Genomic DNA, 26,615 nt, shown 5'->3' on the forward strand with positions numbered 1-26,615 from the left:
CCCCTCTCGCGAATAGATTCCCAAGCTAGGTTAGAATTGAACTTTTCGTCTCTTTCCACCTTCTAAACTCATGAGTCGATAGTGTCATTAAAGTGCATCATTTGTATGAAACTAAGAATCCTAACACCTTCCGGAATACGCCTTAGAAGTGTATTTCAATCTCCATCTTGAATGTCACGAATCGATGAATTAAGACAGTCCCTTCGAATACGCACCCCACAAAATTCTGCCTTAAGACCGATAGGTAGATTTTCAAACCATAAGCCATGCCAAAAACAAGGTTCCCTGGCCATTCCCAAACCGGATATCGAACAAAAATATAGCTTTGTCCTTAAGCTTGAGAATTTTCTTGAGCGAACAGGTCATTTCCGGTTTAATCTTTGAAGTCCATATACTCACTTCATTTTTCATAAACCTTGAGTGTATTCACTTTACTCATAATGAATCATGTTTCTTTTCTAACGCCCAAAGTTGCCTTAGCGTGAGAGCCTTGTTTCATTCTATGCAAATTTTCAATCCAATTATACCCTCATGTTTCGGTTTACACACATCAGCCCACTTCATTTTTTCCCACATTGTCCTTGATTCCCCCAAATGAAGTTCTTCATAAGACAATCAAGATCATTCATTACATTTTTCGGGAGAATAATTTGTTGTGCCCAATATCCAATGATTCCCATAACGACTTTCATAACTAGCTCAATCTGACCCGTGTGAGATAGTAGTTTCATTGCCCAATTATTTATTGAATTCTTGACTTTCTCAATAAGCGGTCTACAATGTGAAATATGTAGTTGCTTAGTCGATAATAGTATCCCCAAGTAACAAACTCATAAAATTCCCTATTGGATCCCCGTTATGCTAAAGATACTCACTTTTGTTTCCTCTTTCACAACACCATAGAATGCCAAACTTTTTCCTTCATTAATAACCAAACATGTGTGATATCCTCCTCTCTGCATTGTGGATGTTGGATGTATGGAAGATTCTTTCGAAATATTTTTAAGATGCTCTCAAATATCCCCATGATGAGAACGAAAATGTAAGAAGAGAGAGGATCTCCTTGTCTTACCCTGTTTTCTCCTTTGAAAAACTCATCATGAATTCCTTTAACGCTTGAAGTGAGGAGTTGAGATACACTGCCAAATCAATCTATAACAATAACCGGAAACTGTAACACTTTAAAAGCCCTTACATAAGAAGGATATTATACGATATATTCTACCCGGAATAAAAACATATTGACAACACGAAATGAGTCTAAAATCATGAATTCCCTTGGGTAATAGGCACTTCAGGATCAGATTGAGTATCATGACGTTCCATTGCTTAAGCATCCTCCTATTTTGAAAGAATTCGAGAACACCTTTGTTAACCTAATGCCCGATTACATCCCAATTTTCCTTAAAAAAATTTGTATTTAACCCATTAGGACTTGGACTCTTGTACCCACTCATACTGAACAATGCCTGTTTAATTTTCTTTTTGCTGACAGTCTCAATCATCCAACAACTTTCCTCCATTGTAACTTTCTTGGTCAAAATCTGATAAAAAAAGTGAATATGACTTGAGACTTCTCTTTTGGATTCCGATGAGATCCCTATAAAATCGAATAGCCTCTTCATGCACAACTTGCTTCCCTTGAACAATCACATCATCATTTGTCTTGATTCTATGAACACGATTTATCAAGTTCCTTGCAGAACACTTTATGTAGAAAAACAATGTATTATTATCTCTAAGGGATAATCAGTTTTGCCTCGATTTCTGTTTTACATATCTCTCTTCATTAGAACTAAGAGCACGAAATTTAGTCATCCACTTTTTTCCTCTTGAAACAGCATTTGTGATAGTTTATCACCGAGCATCCTTTTCTGTAAGTCCTCATTGTGGCTTTAGAAACTCTTGTTGAGATATAAAATTTTATGTTGTATTTTATAGTCGAATGTTAAAGTCGATAAAATAAATACGTTGAAAAAATAATTATCATTCGTAAAAGTTGAAAAAAATAGTTATAATTATAGAGTCGAGTTATGATTATAGAAGTCGTGAAAATTAATTACCGACTTAAAATTGGATATCACCATTGCTCGATGTAGTTGTTGATCATTTCTAATAATCAAAAACATATTATGTGACACCAATTATTATAATATACAATATGACCACTGTTATTTAGAAATCGTCAAGTCTATTAATATTTTTTTATGAAATGCTAGTCCAATTAACTGTGTTATTTTATTTTCATGAGTCAAGAAAAGTGTAATTTTACTGCTACAAATACTAAAACTCATTACAATATATATATATATGTTTTATTATTTATATTAATATATATATATATAAATAAATATGTATAAAAATTATTAATAAGACAATATATATTTTTTATTAATGAGAAAAATATATTTATTTAAAATTAATTATAAAAGAGAATATAATTATATATATATATATATATATATATATATATATATATATATATATGAGAAAAAATTTAAAAATAGAAGAGAATATATATCTATAATTATTATTATTTCCAGAGATAATAAGGTGGATATCGAATATTTAACTTTCAAAATTTTGAATTAAACATTATTATTATTATTATATTTAATTGACATGTTATATATTAAATGAAATTTTAATGATAAAATATATACAAATTTTATCTAATATGTTTTAAATGTTTTGAAATAGTAAATTATATTTTTATAAAATAATTAAATCATTCATTCAGTTCATTAATTTTTTTAAGTAAAATAATTTTTTAATTAATTACCAAAAGTATAAAAAAAATTATATAAGTTGTTATAGACACGATTTGAATGTTTGATTTAAACATATATATTTAAAAGTGTATATTATATATAAAATCATAAAATATTTAAAAATAAAATTCATTATTAACAACTTTCTAATTTGAAAATAAAAGAAAGACACCCATAACAATTATATATATATATATATCAACATCTTATTTTATTAATAATAATAATTATAATATTTGTACAATTTTAGTTTTCTCCTTACCCTTCAGACATTTATAACTAATTAACTAAGGCTTATATAACTTAAAAACTCATCAATCAGGCTCAGGCTGTCATCAGCAGGATTGGTTAATCATCTTTGTACTCAGAATCATTGGAGTTGGTTGTATTTTTCCTTTGAAACATTCAAGATAGTTGTGTTGAACGGTTTAAACTGAGTTGTCGCAACTCCATTTCAGCTGGTCCAGGTTTGGATTTGGGGGAGGTTTGAATCCTTGAAGCGACGAAAAGCAGATCTCCAAGCTATTGGAGATCGAGTGCCCTGAAAAGTATTGGAAAATCAAAATTTCAAAATCACGTAACTTTCATTTTTATAATCGATGTTAAAATGTTAATAAAAGAACACACAACATTTTATACCTTCTATCCTTTGATCTAATCTTGAATATACACACTTAAGTTTTGGTAAAATTTTAAGAAGCGGCAGTGTGTTCAAACAACTTATGAACATGTCACATCTTAGACCTAGCATCAAAACCATTATACATCTAACTGTATACATGTGAAACCTTTAGCAGGACAGTAATAACTTGTGATTCAGACTTGTTCAAATGAGTGTCAGAGGAGGCAACACCTATTTATATGCAATATTAGGGTTTTCATTCTCAATATACGCGTGAACCTAATTCGGCCCAATCTTGGGCGCATGGGCCTTTTCGGCCCAACCTTAGATGCAAGATCTATCAACTATATATTTTTCTTTTATGTTCAGTTAAACCATATATTAAGTGTATACTCTAACCCGAAGATACAAGGGTAAGAATATGCATACATGTTTAAAAGGATGTGTAAGTCACATTTTGTGCTTAATGCATTTAAATCAAATCCCTTGCCCAATAAGGAATTCTCTAAATTTGTTAAATAATATAAAGAAATAGTATAAAATTTATTCTCTAATTCTTTCCATACAAATAAAGGATTGAAAGAATAGTATAAAATTATGAAATACATCTACTAAATTATGACAAAATTTGTCATTTGGTAACATATACAACTATATAAGTTCTCGTTAAACTTTAAGTCATACATATCATTTAAGAATAAATTAAAACATTTAAGTTTTACATTGCCACCCATTTTCAATATGTTTCATTGTTATAAAATTGTCTTATAACATTCGCATGTTGTCCGGGGAATTTGACATGTGACCCTAAAAATATGGTGAATTGAGGGAAATGAGGGTGAATAATTTAAATAGTGCTGGTGATCCTCTTTTTTTTTTAATGACAATTATACCCTTGCGTCACGCAACCGATTTTTTTTTTTTTTTTTCAATTTTTTTTTTCGTCTCGCGATTGCGTGACGCACCTGAGGTTGCGTGACGCGATTGCGTAACGCAACGGGGTTGCGTGACGCAACTTGGGCATTTTCGTTCAAAAAATTTCATAATTAAAATTTTTTAAAAAATAAAAAAATAAAAAATTGCGTCACGCAACCTGAGGATGCGTGACGCAATAGGGACATTCTCGTCAGAAAAAAAAATGGGTCACCAGCGCTATTTAATTTATTCACCCTCACCAAAAGTAATTCACCTTATTTTTAGGGTCATTTGCTCAAATTTCTCATGTTGTCCAACCTGAACATTAATTTTTTTTGAAAATTTGTCAATCTTTATCAAAGACTCGTCGATCTTTTTCAACTATTTGTCGCTTTTCTCCCGATATCCATCTAGTTTCGTTAGGGCCGCCCTAGGTGACACCGACAAACCTTTGGACTAGGGCAGTCCATTTATTAAAAACGGTAAGATATTTAGTTAAATTTATTGCAATTTTAAACATAAGATGTTGTATCTTAGTAGTTTAAAATAAAATTTTAAAACTTTTATTTGATTATGAATTCAAATCTCACCCAAACCATTTTTTTAATTAATTTTTTAAACTAAACATAGGACAAAAAAAATATATATTGACATTTTTCTACCAGGTTAAGACAGTCAAAAACTCGAGGTCGGCTTTGAGTCTTGTAGCTTAGAAAAACTCTCAACATAGACGTTGCCTTCCAGAACGAAAAGAACCAATTATTGATGGATGTTTCTTTCAAAAATTAACATGTTCCTCCTATTTTAAAAAATAGAATTGATAGCTCAAATATAAATTTAGGTTAAATTAGTAATGAAATCATGTTGTTCTAACACAATATGTGATACCAATTATTATATATATAGTAAGGTGATGACTTGGGTCCAAGTAGTTTCCAAAATTCAAAAACAAATAAAAATAATAATGTGTTAAATAATAAATTATATTATATAAGGTTTTGATAAAAAAAAAAACAATTATTAAATACTACATACAAATATTTAATAAAATAAAATGAAGTGTGAAATAAGAAGACCAACACAGAATGGCTTTCTCTCTCCTCCCCGCCGGAGCTCCGACGACCATCACCGAATTCCCCCATAACCCCAAAACCCTAATTCTTCAACAATGTAAAACAATTAGAGACCTTCATCAAATCCACGGCCACCTAATCAAAACCCGTTTCATCCTGCATTACCCTTCCATATCCGACAACCTTATCGAATCCGCAGCTATCCTCCTTCCAGAGAAATCAATAGACTATGCTCTAGCAGTCTTCAGTGATGTCAAAGAACCATGCGCAAGTTCATTCAACATAATGATCAGAGGATTCACGTTAAACCAATCTCCTAACGAAGCAATTATGTTGTTCAAACAAATGTGTGATAGTTCGGTAAAACCCGATGATTTCACCTTCACCTGCGTTTTGAAAGCTTGTTCAAGAATCGGAGCTATCAAAGAAGGAAGACAGATACATGCTCAGATGATAAAACATGGGTTAATTTCATATGGGTTTGTGGAGAACACTTTGATTCATATGTACGGTTCCTGTGGCGATGTCGATATTGCTCGTAAAGTATTCGACGCAATGCCGATGAAGGATGTTTATTGCTGGAACGCGATGTTTGCAGGTTATATCAAGAATAGTAGATGGAAAGAGGTCGTGAATTTGTTTCGTGATATGATGGAATTGAATGTTGAGTTTAATGAAGTCACTTTGATTTGTGTTCTTCCTGCTTGTGGAAGATTAGCAGATATTGAACTTGGCGAATGGATTCATAAACATGGAGTAAGTAAAATGAATATAAATTTAATCACGGCATTGATTGATATGTATGCGAAATGTGGATATTTGGATAAAGCAAAGGAACTGTTCGATGAAATGCCTGTTAAGGATGTTGTAGCTTGGAGTGCCATGATCTCTGGTTTTAATCAAGTCAATCGTTGTAAAGATGCACTTCAACTGTTTGACGAAATGCAGAAGGCGAATGTAGAACCTAATGAGGTAACTATGGTTAGTGTTCTTACTTCTTGTTCTGTTCTTGGAGCTTTGAAAACGGGTGAATGGATTCATTCGTATATGAACAGGAAGAAATTGAAGATTACAGTCAATTTGGGAACAGCTTTAATCGATTTCTATTCAAAATGTGGATGTATTGATAATGCAATTTTAGTGTTTGATCAAATGCCTACAAAAAATGTTTGGTCTTGGACATCGTTAATCCAAGGTTTAGCTAGTAATGGAAAAGGGAAAACCGCAATTGAATCTTTCCATGCGATGGTGAAGAACAACATAGACCCTAATGAAGTAACATTCATCGCTGTTCTATCAGCCTGCAGCCATTCGGGTTTGGTTCAGGAAGGTCGAAAACTATTCGAAAGCATGAGCCGAGATTTCAACGTCGAACCGAAAATCGAACACTACGGTTGCATGGTTGACATCCTCGGCCGATTCGGTTCTATTACTGAAGCTTATCAATTCATCCTAAACATGCCCATCAAACCAAACGCAATAATTTGGAGGACATTGCTGGCTTCGTGTAAGCTTCACAAGAACATAGACATAGCGGAAGAAAGTTTAAAGAATTTGGTCAGACTTGAACCCATGAACAGCGGCGATTACATACTCCTATCGAATGTTTATTCATCTGTCGGCGATCACACAAAAGCGTTAAACATTCGGAGTGAGATGAAAGGAAAGGGAATCAAGAAACCACCCGGAGGAAGCCTGATTGAGTTGGATGGTGTTGTACATGAGATTTTCGCAGAAGAAAGCATCCATCCAGACTCGAAACACATTTATGGCGCGGTCAATGACATGATCAAGAATATTAAGCTGGCTGGATACAAACCTAACATTAACGATGCAAGAATCGATGCAGATGAAGATTATGACAAGGAAACCTCAGTTTCTCACCATAGCGAGAAGTTGGCTATTGCCTATGGACTATTGAAGACACAGCCAGGGACTCTAATTCGAATATCGAAGAATCTTAGGGTGTGTAAAGATTGCCATAACGCAGTTAAGATAATATCAAACGTATACGATAGAGAATTTGTCATCAGGGATAGCAACCGCTTCCACCATTTCAAGAACGGCATCTGTTCGTGTAAGGATTACTGGTAAGTAAAAAGTTTCAAATTCATCTACTAAATAGAAAATATTACCAAACTTTTAATGATCCTTACATAACATATTGCCAGTTACCAAATTTAAAATATACAGCACAGCAAGCAACATAACAAAACCCAATAACCTTCTGGCAGTTTAACAACTTATTCATATAACTAAAGATAGACGACGACAAAAAAAAAAACATAAGTGCATGTTCGAGATTACGCTTTTTCTCCGGCTATCAGATCCAACACAACGCGCTTGATGCTCCCGTTGTTCTTCTTCAGCAGCCTCTTGTTCATTTCCTTGTTAGAGAAACCCTGAAACTCAACACAACACGAACTGATGCTTAACCGAGATTCAATTGAATTAACCCAAAAAAAAAGGCCTAAAAGAAAAACTTACCATCTCATTCAGCTCCTCCAGGATAGGATCCCATTCAGATACTCCACAAAGTTCATCAACAGACTGTTCAAAATCATACTCATTCTTCCTCAAAATCTCCTTATTCAGATTGATTTCCATGAAACCCATGTCCTCAAGCTCCTTAAGGAGGGTCAGCTCCACATCATTGTTATCATCAGCCACTTGGGCAGTGGGGGCAGCAACTGGGGCAGTGGGAGCAGCAACCGGGGCAGTGGGAGCAGCAACCGGGGCAGCAACAGGGGCAGTGGGAGCAGCTTCCTTCATGTCAATGATGGGTTGAACAGAGTTACCAATACTTCCGACAGCCAATAGAGAAGGATGGATTGAGAAATTTGGCTTGGTTGGAAACACAACGGATCCAGCTGATCCGGATCCACTTCCAACTGACCAAGTGCCAAAAATCGGGTAACCTGTACCCTCTATTTTTTTTGCATATGCTTGGACGAGTGGATCCACCTGTTTTACAGCACTAACATGATCTGTTAAGGTTGGAAAGACAGGCTCAGGTTCATTTTCTTCGGTGTTAATATAATCATCAGTAACATGAGCTTTATCCTCCATCATGGGGTCGAAATTCATATCAATGTCGACGTCATTTGTGTCAGAGCTGACAGGTGGCAGATTCAAGTTCAACCCACTAAGCCTCTCGCTAAGGGGGTCTTTCAAAGCAGCATCAACCTACAAAATTACGGGAAAACTTTGAACTGCAAGGCCTTGATTGATGAAGAATTGTTTGGATTTAATCGTGATATCCACTTATCCTAACATGAAACTGATCATCTAACAAAAAAACCATTACAATATAGTTTTTTAACATTTTAAAGATTAAATATGAACTATATTTTAGTCATCTATCTAACCCAAATAACATTTATTTTTCAAATAACCCATTCACATTAAACAAGCTCTTGCTAAATGAATCCAAAATTAAGGCCTTAGTTTGAAGTGGGTTATTTGAGTTTATTCGTTACTCACCATTCAAATAATCAACCTCTATATAAAAGTAAAAAAAGTATTCATAATAAATTTTTAACCTAATTTATTTGTACTCAAATAACCTGATTTTGAATAACCTTAGTCAAACAATGTAATTTGGAAACAACCTAGATCAAATATGGCCTGTATTACCTCGATGAGAACCCAAACACGCTGCCCAAACGTCGGGCCAGAAGGTGATGACAGTCTCCAGTAAGAGATATAGCGACCAGGAAACTCGGGTGCACAGAAATCGACAGCGATATCAATCTCTTTACCCACAGCTAATCCCTCAACAGAAATCTAAACATTCAAATAAAAAAGGATAAAACACTTGATAATTGGGCTTTTATGATATCTATAAAGAAAACGGCAGTTAAGTGGAGAATGTAAAAACCTGAAGTGCAGCACGGGTTATGCTACTGAATTTATCTCCCCCTATCCAAACAAGTTCTGTTCCCCTTGGCCAAGAAGCTCTTCCATTGTTTGTCATTCGCCAAATCTTGGTAAATTGAGTCGACGGAGCCAAAACAGTACCATCAAGGACATTAATGTCCATGACGAATCTTCCATCAAGCTTAAGATGTTCTCTCATATTTATCATCCCATGAAAGACATCAGAAGGAAATTGTTCCTGCGATTCACAATCAAGAACATGGGTAAGCAACATTTAGAAATCCTAAAAAATACAATCAAACAATAAGATCAGATCTGTCACATACAGAACCATCCAACTCTCTGACGAGATTGGGACTTCTAGTAACAGGACGGTCAATTCTGAGGTAATCATCTTCATTTCCAAGGTTGGTGAAACAATTGCTGCATAGATCATAATCTTCTTTTCTGATAAACACAGAAATGAGAATTGATCAGGACTCAAAACCAATAAAGATATACAAAAATAGGTGATTAATTGATTACACTTTAGACTTGAAACGCAGTCCAGTAATTGGATGCACCCCACATCCATCGCAACGGATACCCCTATGGTAAACACTACCACCCATTCCATTGTTGCGTCTGTAGCTCCTTTTGAATGGACACGGACCAGGGCCACCAAAAGACAAACCAGATCCTTGAAAAGGAGATTCATTTGTCGGATTCAAGACAAGCTGTGAAACAGCACTGTTGCCAGGACCACGAGGGAATTTAGTCGCCTTAACACCATCTACATTAGCAGATTTAGAGTCCCTTTTAGCTTGGTTAATCGGTTTGATCACAAAAGGTCTAAATCCATCAGTTTTCTCAACTTTCTGCTTTCCATCGCCAACAGCATCATTAACCTCTGACTCTTTCCCGTTCTGGGTACCAAATTTGACCGGTGTTTGCTTGATATCAGAATTCTGTGCAGGAACAGGAACGGATACATCGTTCCTCCTCGGAGTCTCCGGGTTCACAGATTGACCCAGCTTTGAAAGAGAATCAACTAGACCAGCAATTATCGGGCCAGTATGCGAGGCCTTAGAAGCAACTTCAAGAGAAAGCTTCGACAGAGTCTCGCGCAAAGGCTCAGGAACAGATTTCATAACTTTGGATATACCATTCAAATCAAAGGGCTGATGTGATCTCATCGGGGTAGATGATCCACTCGACCTGGTTGAAAACCCACCATTTCTGTTGTTCAGTTTCACAGTTATCCTCAAAGGATTCAAAGATTGATTCATCACATCATAGAGATCATCATCATCAACAAGGGTTACCACATCACCATCTTCATCAACATATGTAAGAGTAAAATCCGTTTCAGGAGAAAACCCAAATAGGTTGATGATCTTTTCCCTAAGTCTCAACATATCAATATCCAAGTTACCACCATCGTTAACTTGTGCATTGAAACGCCTAAGTGTCTCACCATACTTAACCTGAAAAAGGAAAACCCATCAATGATTACAACATTCCGATCATGGGTTATTCAAAAACATGTCTAACAAGAAGAAATCATCGACCATTCGTCAATCTACAGCTGTAAAAATGATAGAATCAAAGAACATGATAAAGGGGAAAGGATAAAATCAAACCTTGATGACTATTTTAGAGTCCATATCTCGAACAAAGAGTTCCTGTGATCAGAGAAACGATGAATTAAGAAACCCTTAACCCTAAAAATGAATTGGGGAAGGGGGGAGGGAGCAAATTAAGACGAAATGGTATAGCGAAAAAAGGGTAAAAGAGATAAAAGTAAAGAAATGGTATTTAGAATGGGTCACCGACGTACTCCACGTGTAGCAGCTAGGCGTGATTATCTCGCTACCTTCTCTCTAAAACCCCGTTCTTTCTGTTGGAGAAGAAGAAGATGATCAGTGTATATCTTCTTTGGGTTGCTTTTCTTCTTTCCAAAGAAAAGAAAAGGAAGATCAACAGCCTCTAATCGATAAAAATAAAATGAAAAAATAAAACTAATTATAGGCTCATCCATCACAAAAGTCCAACCTCATCCTAAACAATTGTTTATTATTATTATTCATTCTTTTATTTTTTTATTATTCTTTCAACTTATACTCTCTCTCATTAAATAAATGTTATAAAAATTATTAAAAAAAATTAAATTAAAATAATTATTTAAAGTTAATTTATATAAAAAAAATTTGAATAAATTTATTTATAAATATTTCATTTAAATGAGATATATTTATAAATTAATTAATATTTTTTATTTAAATATATTTAACTTTATTTTCTAGTATAATTATTTATTTAAATTATTTTATTTTTATTTTGAATTTATTTTTATTTAATATAATTTTTTTAAATGAAATAGTTTATTAATTTAATTTATATATATTTATAATATAATAAAATAAATATAAAATATAAGTAAAGGGTAATTTTAATATTTTAATTAATAAATTAATTGATTTGATTTGATTTGTGACGTGATTAGGAGTGAGAAAAATTATATGGAAAATAAGTTCAATTTATTGAAAAATGTAGGGTATGTAATGATAAATGTATGAATTTTTTGTATACCAAAATTTTCGATAAAATATAAAGTATAAATAAAATATTAAGGTATATGAGTACTCACCCCTAGATGTGATTGTTGGTGTTTGAGATAAAACATAAGTTTTATCTCAATAACCCAAAGATCAAACAAGACCTAAGTCCATGTTCAAATCTATATATATATAATGATGCTTAATTTTTAAAGTGTCCGGATTGACGGGTCGAGAGCTGTGGTTAATTTGGATACTTGGGTCGGATTGTGGATTTACCCGTTTTTAAATTTAAAACGGTTAAAAATAAAATTAAAAATGCTAGAGGTATGTTTCGAACTTGCAACCTAACAAAACAAGTACAACCTTTTAACTAACTAGGCTACAAACCCTTTATATTTTAAATTCAAACACCAAATTTGATAAATGCGGGACGTTTTAATATTAATATAAGTTCAACTTTTTAACTAACTAATCTATATATATATAATGATGCTTAATTTTTAAAGTGTCCGGATTGCCGGGTCGAGAGCTGTGGTTAATTTGGATACTTGGGTCAGATTGTGGGTTTACCCGTTTTTAAATTTAAAACGGTTAAAAATAAAATTAAAAATGCTAGAGGTATGTTTTGAACTTGCAACCTAACAAAACAAGTACAACTTTTTAACCAACTAGGCTACAAACCCTTTATATTTTAAATTCAAACACCAAATTTGATAAATGCGGGACGTTTTAATATTAATATAAGTTCAACTTTTTAACTAATTAATATATAATGATGTTGAGTAAATGGATATTTGGGTCGGATTATGTGTTGACCCACATATAAACTTAAAACGGTTAAAAATAAAATTAAAAATGTTATCTGTAACTTTTTTCACGGTTTTTTATATTATTACTCGTGCAAATGCACGGGCTAAATGCTAGTTCTTCTAGTTATATAAATAACTTGGTTATTTATATGATTAATGATAATTTTGAGTTGGTATATATTTTTGATAAAAATATTTAAAAGTTATTAATATATAATAATAAAATAAAAAATAATAATTTAAAATAAAGGTATTTTAGTATTTTTGGTAATAAATTAAATGATGGGATAGAAGATATAGAAAGTAATATAATGTTTTTAAGTTATATATTATTTAATTTTTAATACTTGGGTTGTTTTTAACTTTTGAGGATTATTTTCACCTAAAAACAAGACTCAATTTTTTTTAAAAATAATTAAATAAAAAAATAATACTAAACTTAAAAATAAAAAAATCTTAATTTTTTTAAAAATAATTGTGTTTTTATAAAATTTTATTTTATTATAATTATTTTATTTTAATGGTAAAGTATAAAGGGAATCTGATTTTATTAATATTTGGTGGCTACAATATATGTAAAGTAAATAAAATAAAATTATAATATATTTTAGCTAACTTTTTTATAAAGTTAAAAAAATTAACAATTCATAGTCATTAGGATTCTCTCTAAAGAAAAAAAAATCAACAAATTTTTTTTTTTTTTTTCGTTTAAATGGAAGAAATGAATATATCTATTTATTATTTCTATAATATTTATTAAAAATATATATATAATAAATATTATAGAATATGTATTTCTTATATACATTTTTTTTATACCATCCTTAACATATATGTTGATCTCAATAATATTTAATTGATATTGAGATTAATTTCTAAATAATTGATTTTGATTGAGATTATTTTATAATATGTTTATCTCATTTTCTTAATTTTATTTTATTTTTTTAAAATTAAAATTTATTACTCTTAAAAAAAACTAATGCAAAACAGTATTCCAAAAAGGAATAATTTGAAAAAATTCTTAGTTAATCATTAAATATATAATCTTAGAGATTATTTGAAAGTAGAGATTAGAAAAAGTTAAAGATCTGGTCTTGAATGGACAAAAAGAAAAGAATGAGGATTGAAGAGGAAGTTTCCTAGGTCAAGCCATTGAAGACTTTAGAGGGGAAACTTCTTCTTCAATAAATCTAACAATTATTATGCCTACAGGAAACAATCGCCGATGAATTTCAAATTCTATACGGAATCAATCACTGTATCATTGAAAGTGACCATTTGAGTTTTCACGACAATTTACAAAGAGATGTTGCAGTTTCCAGGGTTCATGCCGCAGTACCCACAATCGACGAAGACTTCGTCATTTCTTCTTCACTCTCAGTGGCCCCAGACCAACAACGATGAAGCCCTCCTTGCTTTGGAGGAATCCGAATTCGACGAGAAGGTTATTATCTTGAATTATCCATAAATCGCGTCTTTTTTTTACTGGGATATAGTTTCATTGATTGTATACACTAAATCTGCTTGATTTGTATATTCGATTCTTTTTAGGGTAAATGATTTTGATTCTCTCAGTACCCTATTGCCTGCAATTTAGGGCTTCTAATATCCAAGATTGATATAGTGATTCATAAAGGATATATTGGATGTATATACATACATTCTCGTTTCTTGATTGATTGTTTGATTGATTGATTGACAGTTTATTTCTTTGATCTCACAGTGCAAAGAAATCAGGACTGCAATGAGCAACACAATTGTGATAGGGAAAACAACAGCTGAAAATGACAAACAAGAAAGCGAGAATGAAGCAGAGGAGGAGGATGCAGACAATGTAGAGGAATCAGAAGGCGACGAGTTTGAGCAGGAAACTGGTTAAGTTGAATCTCTTTGGTAAGAATTCGAGTAAGAAGTTGGTATGCAATGAACTGCACTATCTGATACAATCTTTTTTTCTACTTTTATGAAGCATTTCAATTAATGTTCTTGTTGACACTCAATTGAAAGGGATGTGCAGATTTGGATTTTAGATAGACAACATCCATTTTGATTTTGGATTATCTAAAACATAAATGATACCTTAAAACTTCTCGAAATTCCTGCATTTCATCGGAATCTAGCTAAAGTGTAAAGGTCAGGGAATGGAAACTGAAACTGGTTAAGTTGAATCCCTTTGGTAAGAATTCGAGTAAGAAGTTGTTATGCAATGAACTGCACTATCTGATACACTTTTTTTTTCTACTTTTATGAAGCATTTCATTTAATGTTCTCTTGTTGATACACAATTGAAAGGGATGGGCAGATTTGGATTTTTGATAGACAACATCCATTTTGATTTTGGATTATCTAAAACATAAATGAGACCTTAAAACTTCTCGAAATTCCTGCATTTCGTCGGAATCTAGCTAAAGTGTAAAGGTCAGGGAATGGAAACCGAAACTGGTTAAGTTGAATCCCTTTGGTAAGAATTTGAGTAAGAAGTTGGTATGCAATGAACTGCACCATCTGATACACTTTATTTTTCTACTTTTATGAAGCATTTCAATTAATGTTCTTGTTGACACTTAATTGAAAGGGATGTGCAGATTTGGATTTTAGATAGACAACATCCATTTTGATTTTGGATTATCTAAAACATAAATGATACCTTAAACTTCTTGAAATTCCTGCATTTTGTCGGAATCTAGCTAAAGTGTAAAGGTCAGGGAATGGAAATCGAAACGCGGCTGCCCGGGAAGCGCCCTGTTCAGTTTGGGCAGCGAAGAAGCGACTGATTCCTTCATTGTCTCTGGACCACAGACCAAAACTCCTATTTCCGAGCTTCTTCTATCTTTTGTGAGCTCGGAGAATATATCTGTCAAGAAGTTCATGCCAAATTTTGTAATATATACTTTAACAGGTTCAACCAAATTAAAGATCTATAACGTTATTATCACCTTTGAAGCAGGGCCTTCCTGTGAAGTTGATTTCACAATTCTCCTCAAGGGCGTTTTCGTCCATTTCATCCATTTCGTCTGAGCTTGACAGTTTTTCTTTTTCGTCGTCATCTTTCTTCACCCTCCTCAATCTCAACAGAATCGCCACCATTATTCCACACCCGAGTGCAGCCACAAACGAACATAAAAGGAACGAATCGGTTACAGTTGACGGGATCTTTTTCTTCTTATCCTTTCCTTTCATGGCAGGTTGAACGAAGACCACATTGAATACGCAAGTTAGAAAAAGGAAGACCACAGAACAACACCAAACGATCACGGCCATTGAACCCGAATTCTCAACCCCGCCAATCGGACGGTCGGATTGTTTCGTTTCGAAACGAACGAGCTCTGTTCGAGAGATCTCGTTTGTCAGCTGCCTCAAAGTTAGATTGTTTCGACGCTCTTGCGTCACAAACAAACGCACCCTAAGGCGGAGCTGACTAGTCGACTTCTTCGCAAGTTGGCGAAAAAGGGGCTGCAACAAGCTCACATCTTGAGAATTTTTTGTCACATAAATGAGCTCTGCTTCTGCGGGTAATCTATTACCTCGTTTGTTTTGATCAGCATATACTATTTCTTGCAAGATGGACAGAAATGGTGTTATCCCACTTCCTCCGGCAACCAGAAGCAGACTCTCATATCTGCGATAACCAGAAATTTTAGGCCAAGAAATGATTAGAAGAATTAGAACTAGGATCTTAAGAAGAACCTCTTTCCTGCACCTTAGTATGTTGAGTGAGGCAGGTCCATAAGGGCCTTCGATTGCGACCGGAATAGGACCAGCCTTGGAGCCTCCCAATTCGGCTTGTATTTTTTCGTACAAAGAGCCCGTCCACCACCCTTCGGCTTTGATTATAATAGACATTGTGTGCTCCTCGACCATAGAGCTCGATGAAAGGCTGAAACAATGCCATTGAAATCTCGATATGCTCGGTATTTTCATGAAGACGATGCTTGTTGGGTTGTACTTCAATCCTGAATCATATGGGTTCATTTGGAAACATCATTTCTTTCATATTTCTCATCCAAATGTGGATTCATATTGAACACATAGGAATATATGTGGTATCTGAACTTAGACTTGGCCCATTTGGAAACAGGTTCTGAAACTAGGTTTAGATGACACACCGTCAATAAATTTATATGCTCGTCCAAAGGTGGATTTAGATTGATCACACAGAGAATATGTTATTTGTGAACAAACCCAGATCACATAGGGAAATATGGTGTTTCTGAACATAGTGTGCCCATTTTGAAAAACTTGTTGCATCTGAATTGCAGTTTAGATGTTGGAAACACATTTTGTGTCAAGTAAATGTGGATCAATGAGATTGCGTTTGAAGATAGAACTTAGTTATAGAGCAGGATTAATAAATTTATTTATATTTTCTCATCTAGATTCTGATTTAGATCCAGTCTTAAACCCATATCTAAAAAGTGTTTTCAAATAGGTAAACATCCAAAAATTTGTTTGTAATTTGGAACTTGAAGGAACATACTCGGGTCTTTGGGCAAGGTGAGCTCTACAGCTTTACAAGGGAAGACTCGTGCAGAGAGAACGCACGTCGACTCTGACCTTGACTGCACTATCCGAACTAGCTTGTCAATTCCGTAGAGGAAGATAACAGGGAGAACCGTGTAGAACCTCCTGTCGCCGGCGTGAAACAAGAAAAAGACAACAAAAACGACATACAAATGGTGCGTGTAGTAGAAAACCTCGAACTTTTTTCTCCTAATCCATGGAAGCGATGTTATCCAAATTACCAGTCCTGTAACAAGACCAATCTCCCCAGCTAGATAAATGCGACCCGTCCTTTGCCATCTCCACATCTGCCACCGAGATTTCAAACCTCTAGAAAATTGAAACCAGAAAAAAAAAAGCCGAGAAAAAAGTGTCACCTCATCAAGGTGGTTGATACCCCATATGAACCACGTGCATGTGCCGTGGACCGTAGCAAAGAATATCATCGCGGTTCCAAGCCAGACATGGTATTTGACCGAAGATTCAAACTGAACCCCGATATATCTAAACACAGACAAGATCCTCAAGACGGGCAAAAAGAGGAGGGCGAGGCAGGCTTCGGCTAACAAACCGCATCTGGTTGCAGCCCTTGAAAACTTGAACTGCCACCTGAAACATTCCATTTTACTTAAGCACAAACCTGCTGAATACCAGCTCTTACAAACAATTCTCACCCATTCAGCTTCAATGATTTGACCGGCATCATCATCCCTTTCCCAACCAAGTCACTTGAGAATCGACGGTAGAAAATCCAAGTGAGAAGCGCAACAAAGAGGCAAACCGAGACTGCTTCTGCAACCGACAGAATTCCCGTTAACCGATTGACAATGATGGTATTAGACACAGCTGAAAATGAGCTCCTCGGCTTTCTAAAAAACGATCATATCTATATCATCAAGTATTCTGAAATTGCGATTAAGAATTACTATACTTTAGTAACATTATTACTGACCGTGAGTTTGATCTGCTAGTCAATTCCGTGTAGATGGATACAATCACGGCAAGAGCAATGACGGGTAAAGCGTAGACGACAAAATCAAGTCCTAAACATGTTTTTCACAAAACCATTATTATAATGAAGGAACCTAATCCAACAGTTGGGTTTAAAATTACCATTATAGGAAAAGAAAGTTTTTGCAGCTCTTTGTTCAGCTTGTTTCCATTTCCTTGTCCAAAGCTGTGTGGGTTTAAGAATCCATAGAGAAACCCAACCAGCAAATAGTAAGATGATTAGCATTTTGAGAATGAAAAGAAGAGAAGCACTTGCCATATCTGCTGATGGCCTCAATTATGATCTCTGATTCTACTTATATATTATATTTATATGTATAACAAGTTTGTTTCTTCTTAAGGTTTCTGTTAAAACAGTTGATATATCAAAATCCAATACAATGGCAACTGAATGTAGTAAGAACCACATAGATTGCAGACAGACAGACCATAATGGGGAGGTAAACAATAATGGAACTAGAATGGGGATGTCGTCATAAAGCATATTCTTCTTCATCATTGCTCATGAAGATAGATTCCATTTGAAATGGGTATGCATTTTTATAATGGATTCATGGTCCTACCAATTAGAAAGTGCATTCCTCTTTCGGTTTTGCTGGTCATGTCATTGTTAGTGATCAAAGAGACCAATCTGGGGCATTTGGATTGGTTTTCTCTTTTAAGTATAATTATTCAAAAGAAAGAAAAGTGTCTAATCTTTTTATGATCTCTATTTCTCTTTTCTAATTAGATTCAACCCCTAAAACCTCATGTGACAGGGTTGCCCACTAAATTCTTCAAAGCAATGGCCGGCCAATTCAAAGAGAAAGCTGAATCTCACCATGTTCATCAATCATGACATCGATGAATTTACATGCGCACAAATCATCGTGTTTCTATGGAATTGATGATAATTGTGCATTCATTGTTTTTGAAAAGGTTTTAAGGAATTCATTGGTTGTTCTAAAAGTTTGGTCACCCCTTTGGATATGGTGGGTAAGGGGCATTAATCTTGTGTGGATTTCTTGTTCATTAGAAAGAAGTTTTTCCTTCTATATTATGAATATGTGGAGTTCAATGATGCGGGATAGAGTTTGGGTCCCGGAATATCATCTAGATTCTAACTTGTTAGGTATGCGTTGACTAGTAAACTAAGGCCATGTGTAGGGGAGTAGTGAATGGTTCGGTTAGAGATGTTCTGTTGCGAGTGTTAAGGTGTTTATATGTGAGCCGATTGCTCGTGGTTTGGTCGTTGAAGATTTGGATCGTGAAATTGATACTTTTCAAGAGGATCACATCAATTCTCGAAACATAAAAAAAAAAGTAGTTATTTCATCCAATGAGTTAATTGGGCCATTTCTCACTTTTAGGATCTAAGGTTTTCTTTTCCGAAGATTATAGAGGGAAAAAAATCTTGTTTTCCTAGCACTGAATCCTTAAGCATCTTGTTTTCCTAGCACTGAATCCATAAGCACGTACCACTGCAGCTACATGACATGGCATGAAAAAACAAAGATCCAATGTTCAAGAGTATAGTATAATAGAAAGTTAAAAGACCTAACATGATCTTATTTAACAAAATTTGGAGTTTGTTTGATATTTAAAATAAAATGGAAGGTACAATCTCTAGTACAACCTTTGGATTGTCGTAGAACCATGGTAGTGGTATCCTGGCTCTAATCCCGGGTTTGGAACTATCTGAAAAGTAAAGAAATCCTAATAAAACTCTATTCACTTTGTTTATCCTTTTGTGCTCATTGTTATTTCTGAATATGAACTAGAAAATAGTTTATTTAATAACAATTCAATTAACAGTATATTAAATTATGTTGTGGAGACTTATAACTATGTGGTAGAACACATGAACTCAAGTCATGGGTTTAAGACTTCACATTTGGACCATTTACAAAAAAAAAAGTATATTACATTGTGTTGATGATGTACTGACTGCAACATCGACGCTAATGCGACCATTTTACATCAAAGCAATAAAACTAATCCTTCCTTTAATCAACTTTTTCCTAATTGAAATGACTTAAGTCGACCCTTAACGAATGAATTCATTTGCCATTTCATAAAAAGGAAAGTGACTAGCATTGTGAATGGGTTAGCTAAGCTAGGGTCCCTCCTATAAGGGCACACACTCTTAGTGCCCAAAAAAGTTTATGGCCATAAATGAAAGTTAAATGTGAGGTGGTTAAGTTCGTGAATACTACCGTGAATACTACCATACCGATGTGAATCATGATGTGAAGATTAGATTTCGACAATTGACTTTTATGGCTAATATAGGGTCAACAACTATTAATTTTATTGCTAATGTGGTGTTTGAGTATTTTTGCAACACTAGGGTTTTTGTAACATCTCAATCAATAACATAATTGATGTTACCAAGGTTGTCCTAGCATAGTTATATTTTGTATGCTCTTGTTAGATTATTATAAGTTTTTTTTCTGAATAATATTATGTTTAGAGGCCAACCAATTTTTTTATTTTTTTTTAGTGTAACAATGATCAATATGGGAAAGGTGGTCACAAGACTACCAATTATTGCACACAACTTGCTCCAAAGTCAATCCAAACAACAAAGCAACAAATGAGTCATCCAAATTTGACTTGTGAAAGAGAAAAGAGACAGAATTATCCATGTAAGATAGGGAAAAAGGAAAGAATGATCCATATAAGATAGGGAAAAAGGAAAGATTGTCTGTCCCTGTCTTAAAATATTATTGGTAAAAGTTTTCATTTACTATATATGTAGTAAAACTTTGAGTAAGTTTTTATTCACAATGCAAAGTGATATCCATAATATGATTGTTTCACTAATATATGAGTTAAGAGTATCAATCAAGCAAATAAATTTATCATAATAACACAAGTTTGAAAAACAAATCACCATTTTGGGATAATATCAACCTCTCCCAAATTCAAAAGTAATACATCTTTCTATGAAACGTTTTGAATTTTGATACTATCTTGGTTAGTCTTCCTAAGCGCATTAAAACAATAATCGTGCACAAGAAAAAAGACTGGTATTTTTTGGTTCATGTGTTTTTTCGGAAAAGAGAGTCAACGTGAATGTTGCATCAACAAGAGGAGAAGTTTAACATTACCATCTCAAATAGAATTTTGTTGTCGACAAATGAAATTTGGTAGCCTCGAAATTCGGTATTTAGGACTCAATTTCAATAATTTTCTAGTAGGGTTGGATATACTTTATTAGAACAACTAGACAAAAGAAGATTATCATCATGGTTGTTTTGTTGGTTGATGATTCAACATTTAGGCCTTGTCTTTAAACCAAAAGAGAATCTTCTTTAATTTCTTCTTTCTCCCCTCCCCCCACCCCCACACAACTTTGAGACCAAAGAGATTATGTTGTCATCATCTGCCTTTTCTTTTCCTTTCCCTTCCTTGATATCTTCTCCAAAATCTCTTCATTTTTCTATGCCAAATCTTGAATAGTCGAACAAAGAGAGATGGAAGAGTTGGGAGATCGATCTCCGGCTGACCATGTTTCAAACTATAGACGTAGCTGGCCAGAGATGTCGCCGGAGATCGTGGAGATAATCGAAGAAAGCAGCTGCAGGGATATTAACAAGAATGGAAAAAAAGATGTTTATGTAGCTGTGGGGAAAGATGGACTAGATGTTCTCAAATGGGTCCTTAATAATCAACTTGTTGTCTCTTCTTCAACTCGAATCTTCCTAGTTCATGTTTTCCCACCCCTCACATACATCCCAACTCCAGGTATTATTTGAAAATCGTCGCTAAAACTCATTAAACATTCAAAACAAACGTCGGTAATAGAATTAGCGACGGTACAATACATTTTTCTTGATTGAAAATATTCATCGTAGTTGGAAGACTATCGAGAAGTCAATTAACTGAAGAACAGGTGAGGGTTTATGTTAACGAAGATAATAACCGGCGGAGGAACATTTTGCAGAAATACATTCAATTGTGTAACGATGCTAAGGTTTCATCTCTTCTTCAACTTGAATATGTAAAAATGAAAATAATATTTTGATGATGAATGATTGGTTTTTAGGTGATGGTTGATACTGTATTGGTGGAGAGTAATTCAACTGCGAAAGCTATTATTGATCTCATTTCTATCCTCGAGATTACCTATCTTGTCATGGGATCCAAACGACCACCATCTTCGAGGTTTTTTCACTAGTAAAAACTCAACCTTTAATCACGAATAAAAAAAAGTCGCTAATACCCATCAATTTAGTCAATACACATTTTTTTCGGTTTAATTTGCAGGCTGTTGATGAATGGAGTGGGAAAAGGGGATTTTGTTAAGAAAAATGCGCCGGACTTTTGTGAGGTCGCGATCGTCCACAAAGGTGAGAAGCGACAGGAAGGTCGCCGGAGAAACAGCGTGGACCGGCGACAGCAACCAGAGAGGAAGTTCTTTGATTGTATATCATGCTTTTCAGGCAAATAAAACTAACAGAAGCTCTACATGATAAACATTAAAAATGGAAGGGAGGATCATATTTATGTAATCATGGAAACCCTCTTCCATTCAATAATTTTAATTAAAATGTCTTAACAATTACTCTTATTTAATTAAACTATTGAAAGTTATATGAATGATATGATTAAGTCCTTATTATAATTCCACACATAGTAGTATGTTTTCTTAATCAAATTGAAAATTAATTTGATAACGTGGTGTGAATTAATTAACGTAATGTAATAGTGTTTGTATCAAGACATCGCATTGTTTTATAATGTTGTAATATCTTATTTGAGGTACTTGAAAAAAATTAACAATAATTGTGTTGTGGTAAGTTCATCCACAATATCTTTTAACCGATTTAGGTAATTATAGTAAAAAGAGTTATCTCATAGATCAAAAAAATTATGTTTGATTATCACTAAGAATGACATAATTGAAGCGATGAATCATGATGTCGGTAGCTTTCATATTTTGATAAAAGAAAAAATGTCTAGACAACAAATATGTGTGTGTATCGGCTTATTTTAACAAGCAGTTCGAGATATTAAATGTGAAAGTCTTCATAATGACCTCTTGTGGGCAAATTGATTACTTTGGACCTTAGGTAGTTATTTTGAATGTGGTTGAGATAAGTTTTAGGTTTGGTTATTTGAAATATTCAAATTTTATTCATTTTAAGATAAAGTTATTTTTACACAAATGTTTTTCAAAAAAAAAAAGTTATTTTACTATATTCAAATGCACACAAGTCATCAATTTGATGAAAAATTATGTAAAAATAAAATCATGAATTAATACAGCAAAAATATTCTAAATTCATGGTAATGTTCTTTAACTAAAAAAAGTAAATGAATTTACATATAATTTTATGTTTCTCAACACTATATCTTCTAAATTCAAGTTGATATTAGATTTGCAAAAAAAAACAACCAAACCAATATCACAATGCATACCAAAAAATAATTTCAAATGTGACCAATTATTACCCATAATTCCATAAATCCAACAGAAGGACAAGGTTTGCTCAAAGTCAATCCAAGCTTCAAATTTCATCCTAAACCTTACCCTAATTTTATTAGCCATCTGGTAGGCTAGGCCCATCAACAATGGCTATTTTTCTTATTTCTAAATGGCTACACCTAATCACCTATGACAAAGAAAATCATGAATATATATTTAATTATTGTTTTTTTTTTACAATAATGTTTGTATGTTATTACATTTACTTAATTTTGAGATTTATTTTTTTAAAGAAAGTCAAATTATTATATACAACACATTTTTATCAATATAGGATTCTACTTGTAATTTAATTATAATTATATATATATAAAAGAAATAAAATAAATGAAGCGGGGAATAATTCTTAGTGACAATAATTGTGTTGAGGTAAATTCATCCACGATATCTTTTAACCTATTTAGGTAGTTAGAGTAAAAAGAATTTTATTTCAAAGATTAAAAAAATTATGTTCAATTCTCACTGAGAATGACAAGATTGAAGCGATGAATCATGACGTCGGTAGCCTTCATATTTCGATAAAAAAAATATAGACAACAAAATATGTGTGTGTGCTTTTCTTGGAAGCTTGAGCAACTTATTTTAACAATCTGTTTGAGATATTAGATGTGAAATACTCTTCACAATGACCTCTTATGGATAAATAGTGTTGAGCAAATTATGGTCAACCCAAATTGATTACTTTGGACCTTAGGTAGATATCTAGATTCTAGAGTGTGGTTGAGATAAGTTTTAGGTTTGGTTATTTGAAATATTCAAATTTTATTTATTTTAAGATAAAGTTTTTTGTACACAATCTTTTTAAAAAAGGTTATTTTACTATATTCAAATGCTCACAAGTCATAATTGATGAAAAATTTTGTACAAATAAAATCATTAATTAATCATACTTCTTCTTTATATAAAAAAAATACAGCAAAAATAATCTAAATTCATGGTAATTCTAAATTCAAGTTCAAAAAAAAACATCCAAACAATATCCAAATTCATACCAAAATAATAATTTTAAATGGGTCCAATTATTACCCATAATTCCATAAATCCAACAAAAGGACAAGGTTTGCTCAAAGTCAGCCCAAGCTTTAAATTTTATCCAAACCCTAACCCTAATTTTAGTAGCTATCTGGTGGGCTAGGCCCTCTACAATGGCTATTTTTCTTATTTCTAGATGGCTACACCAATGAGAAAGAAAAATCATTTTCTTTAAAATTTCTTCTCACAAATTCAACCCCAATCATTTCTCTACAATTATAATTTATAAGTATATGTTTGTATGTGGTTACTTTTATTTAATTTTGAGACTAACTTTTTTAATTTTATTTTAAAGAAAAGACAAATTATTATATACTATTACACATTTTCATCAATATAGGATTCTACTTGTAATTTAATTATAATTATATATATAGAAAGAAAAAAAAAATGATGGGTAGGTGGAGATTGGCAAGGGAAGCACTAATGAGTATGCAACTAGTTTGGTATTGGTTTAAATCATTTATCACTTTAAATATTAATTTATTAACTAAAATATTAAATTATTTTTATTTTTATTTTTGTGAATATAAATAGATATTTTAACAATTTAATTGAAATAATTTATTTTTTAATCAAACAAGATTATAAATTTATAAATTTCAAATAATCCAAGATCAAACAAGTTCCTAGAGAAGAAGGTAAGTCATTATCAAGTAGATGTGAGTCCCCATCACTTTTGCATGCATTTTGGAACTTCTTTCTACCCCCACTAATATATCCACTGCCAGCCAGCCTTACCAATGATAATTAGGTCTACTTTTTTAAATCTACAATTCATACTTATTTTGTCCTTTTATTTATCACAAATTATTAACAAATGTGGATGTGACAGACTAGTATTCAAATTAACAAGCCACAAATATAGATACCAATCTTTTTATTTGAAATATATATATGTGGGTGCAAATCAACATACATATTTCAAATAATTAATTATAAACAGTTATTATTACAATTATTAATCATTTTTTTATTAATATTAAGTGACATTTTACTCTTTTAGATCGAATATTTTACATGATATTATATATTAAACTGATATTTAACTTAAGAATAATTGTTATGTGATATCTAAAAAATAGTTGCAGTATGTCTTTTTGATACAACTTTATACTATTTATATTTGAAAATTAAGAAATTTAATGCGGCTCAAGCTTGTTTGTTGATTATTTGAAAGTTTTTAATAAGTTATATTAAAAAAATTGTTTGATGAGAAAGTAAATTTGTTTGGATTTTTAATTTGTTGAATTCTACAATATTTTTTTATATAAAAATAAAATAAAGATATTTTAATAATTTAATTAATAAATTTAATAATTTGATGGATAAAAAGATATATAATAAGATCGATTGAGGGGGTTTGGATAAAAATTTAAAAAAAATAATATCAAACTAAATTATATCAAACAAGTTCTTTGGTGTAAGAAAGGGTTTGATTTGGGTTTATTTAAATTATAAAGTAAAAAACTTATTTAATGAAAAAAATAATAATTTATGTTAAATTATTAAAATAATACTTTTATATAAAAAGGAGTTGTTGAATATTTTAATTAATAAAGTAGGTGATTAGTTAAAATAATAAATAATAGGAGGATATTTAAATATTTAAATTATTTTCAAATAACCAATGTCAATATAAATATTAAATATTAAAACTAAGGTACAATAAGAGACACGTCAGATATATTGGACTGGTTATGTATATACAATCATGTCTTTGGAATACGTGACATATCACTGTCGGCCATATAAAAATATATATTAATAAAATATGTCCAGTTCTCAATAAATAAAAACAAAATTTAGATAAACATCAATTATTTTATACTTTAGCTAGCATATTTATTACGGAAGTGTACATTTCAATTTATTTCTTAAATATTTCAATAAATTTGATCATTTTAATCTTATTGAGATGGTTAATGATCATTTCAGTTCATTTTCATTTGTTTTAAATTATTCAGTTTATTTTATAATTATTAAT

The 26,615-nt window shown here is 32.5% G+C and overlaps 5 protein-coding genes across 8 annotated transcripts; 3 read left to right on the forward strand and 2 right to left on the reverse strand.

The window, feature by feature from the left end:
- Positions 1–5,381: 5,381 nt before the first annotated feature.
- On the forward strand, positions 5,382–7,651 carry LOC124933570 (pentatricopeptide repeat-containing protein At1g08070, chloroplastic-like). The gene has a single exon (XM_047473987.1). The coding sequence runs from the start codon at positions 5,394–5,396 to the stop codon at positions 7,473–7,475; it is 2,082 nt and encodes a 693-aa protein (XP_047329943.1). The 5' UTR covers positions 5,382–5,393; the 3' UTR covers positions 7,476–7,651.
- Positions 7,497–11,203, reverse strand: LOC124933567 (protein JOKA2). Of its 2 annotated transcripts, none has more exons than XM_047473984.1 (8): positions 11,080–11,203; positions 10,883–10,924; positions 9,786–10,726; positions 9,587–9,707; positions 9,262–9,498; positions 9,018–9,167; positions 7,869–8,567; positions 7,497–7,783 (listed from the first exon to the last, which is right to left on the reverse strand). In XM_047473984.1, the coding sequence occupies exons 2-8, from the start codon at positions 10,904–10,906 to the stop codon at positions 7,685–7,687; spliced, it is 2,271 nt and encodes a 756-aa protein (XP_047329940.1). In that variant the 5' UTR covers positions 10,907–10,924; positions 11,080–11,203; the 3' UTR covers positions 7,497–7,684. The 2 variants fall into 2 exon arrangements, with proteins under 2 accessions (XP_047329940.1, XP_047329939.1); XM_047473983.1 differs by having other exon boundaries at positions 10,883–10,963; positions 11,080–11,192.
- Positions 11,204–13,758: 2,555 nt separating this feature from the next.
- LOC124933571 lies at positions 13,759–14,866 on the forward strand. Of its 2 annotated transcripts, XM_047473991.1 has the most exons (3): positions 13,759–14,056; positions 14,336–14,535; positions 14,812–14,866. In XM_047473991.1, the coding sequence occupies exons 1-2, from the start codon at positions 13,919–13,921 to the stop codon at positions 14,489–14,491; spliced, it is 294 nt and encodes a 97-aa protein (XP_047329947.1). In that variant the 5' UTR covers positions 13,759–13,918; the 3' UTR covers positions 14,492–14,535; positions 14,812–14,866. The 2 variants fall into 2 exon arrangements, with proteins under 2 accessions (XP_047329947.1, XP_047329946.1); XM_047473990.1 differs by lacking the exon at positions 14,812–14,866 and having other exon boundaries at positions 13,761–14,056; positions 14,336–14,641.
- Positions 14,867–15,180: 314 nt separating this feature from the next.
- LOC124933569 (ferric reduction oxidase 8, mitochondrial-like) lies at positions 15,181–18,525 on the reverse strand. Of its 2 annotated transcripts, XM_047473985.1 has the most exons (8): positions 18,226–18,525; positions 18,065–18,155; positions 17,787–17,981; positions 17,490–17,721; positions 17,090–17,420; positions 16,313–16,565; positions 15,549–16,231; positions 15,181–15,466 (listed from the first exon to the last, which is right to left on the reverse strand). In XM_047473985.1, exons 1-8 carry the CDS (start codon positions 18,380–18,382, stop codon positions 15,300–15,302), a joined length of 2,109 nt encoding a protein of 702 aa, XP_047329941.1. In that variant the 5' UTR covers positions 18,383–18,525; the 3' UTR covers positions 15,181–15,299. The 2 variants fall into 2 exon arrangements, with proteins under 2 accessions (XP_047329941.1, XP_047329942.1); XM_047473986.1 differs by lacking the exon at positions 18,226–18,525 and having other exon boundaries at positions 17,787–17,904; positions 18,065–18,083.
- A 2,935-nt stretch (positions 18,526–21,460) lies between these two features.
- LOC124936233 (U-box domain-containing protein 33-like) lies at positions 21,461–22,712 on the forward strand. Its single transcript, XM_047476714.1, has 4 exons — positions 21,461–21,852; positions 21,963–22,081; positions 22,154–22,272; positions 22,375–22,712. Exons 1-4 carry the CDS (start codon positions 21,582–21,584, stop codon positions 22,556–22,558), a joined length of 693 nt encoding a protein of 230 aa, XP_047332670.1. The 5' UTR covers positions 21,461–21,581; the 3' UTR covers positions 22,559–22,712.
- The last annotated feature ends 3,903 nt before the right edge of the window (positions 22,713–26,615 follow it).

Source organism: Impatiens glandulifera, chromosome 4, assembly GCF_907164915.1.
Source record: "Impatiens glandulifera chromosome 4, dImpGla2.1, whole genome shotgun sequence".
Classification (NCBI taxonomy): Eukaryota; Viridiplantae; Streptophyta; class Magnoliopsida; order Ericales; family Balsaminaceae; genus Impatiens; species Impatiens glandulifera.

What these genes read in the sequence shown, in the direction of transcription:
- LOC124933570 (XM_047473987.1), top strand. Translation starts at nt 5,394, where the DNA reads ATGGCTTTCTCTCTCCTCCCCGCCGGAGCTCCGACGACCATCACCGAA.
- LOC124933567 (XM_047473984.1), bottom strand. Translation starts at nt 10,906, where the DNA reads ATGGACTCTAAAATAGTCATCAAG. An exon ending in TCAGAGAGTTGGATGGTTCT is followed by an intron (nt 9,499 to 9,586) that starts GTATGTGACAGA and finishes TGTGAATCGCAG; the next exon opens with GAACAATTTCCTTCTGATGT. An exon ending in TAACCCGTGCTGCACTTCAG is followed by an intron (nt 9,168 to 9,261) that starts GTTTTTACATTC and finishes TTGAATGTTTAG; the next exon opens with ATTTCTGTTGAGGGATTAGC.
- LOC124933571 (XM_047473991.1), top strand. Translation starts at nt 13,919, where the DNA reads ATGTTGCAGTTTCCAGGGTTCATGCCGCAGTACCCACAATCGACGAAG. An exon ending in AATCCGAATTCGACGAGAAG is followed by an intron (nt 14,057 to 14,335) that starts GTTATTATCTTG and finishes TTGATCTCACAG; the next exon opens with TGCAAAGAAATCAGGACTGC.
- LOC124933569 (XM_047473985.1), bottom strand. Translation starts at nt 18,382, where the DNA reads ATGGCAAGTGCTTCTCTTCTTTTCATTCTCAAAATGCTAATCATCTTA. An exon ending in ACTAGCAGATCAAACTCACG is followed by an intron (nt 17,982 to 18,064) that starts GTCAGTAATAAT and finishes ATCGTTTTTTAG; the next exon opens with AAAGCCGAGGAGCTCATTTT. An exon ending in CACCTTGCCCAAAGACCCGA is followed by an intron (nt 16,566 to 17,089) that starts GTATGTTCCTTC and finishes CATATGATTCAG; the next exon opens with GATTGAAGTACAACCCAACA.
- LOC124936233 (XM_047476714.1), top strand. Translation starts at nt 21,582, where the DNA reads ATGGAAGAGTTGGGAGATCGATCTCCGGCTGACCATGTTTCAAACTAT. An exon ending in AATTGTGTAACGATGCTAAG is followed by an intron (nt 22,082 to 22,153) that starts GTTTCATCTCTT and finishes ATTGGTTTTTAG; the next exon opens with GTGATGGTTGATACTGTATT. An exon ending in AAACGACCACCATCTTCGAG is followed by an intron (nt 22,273 to 22,374) that starts GTTTTTTCACTA and finishes TTTAATTTGCAG; the next exon opens with GCTGTTGATGAATGGAGTGG.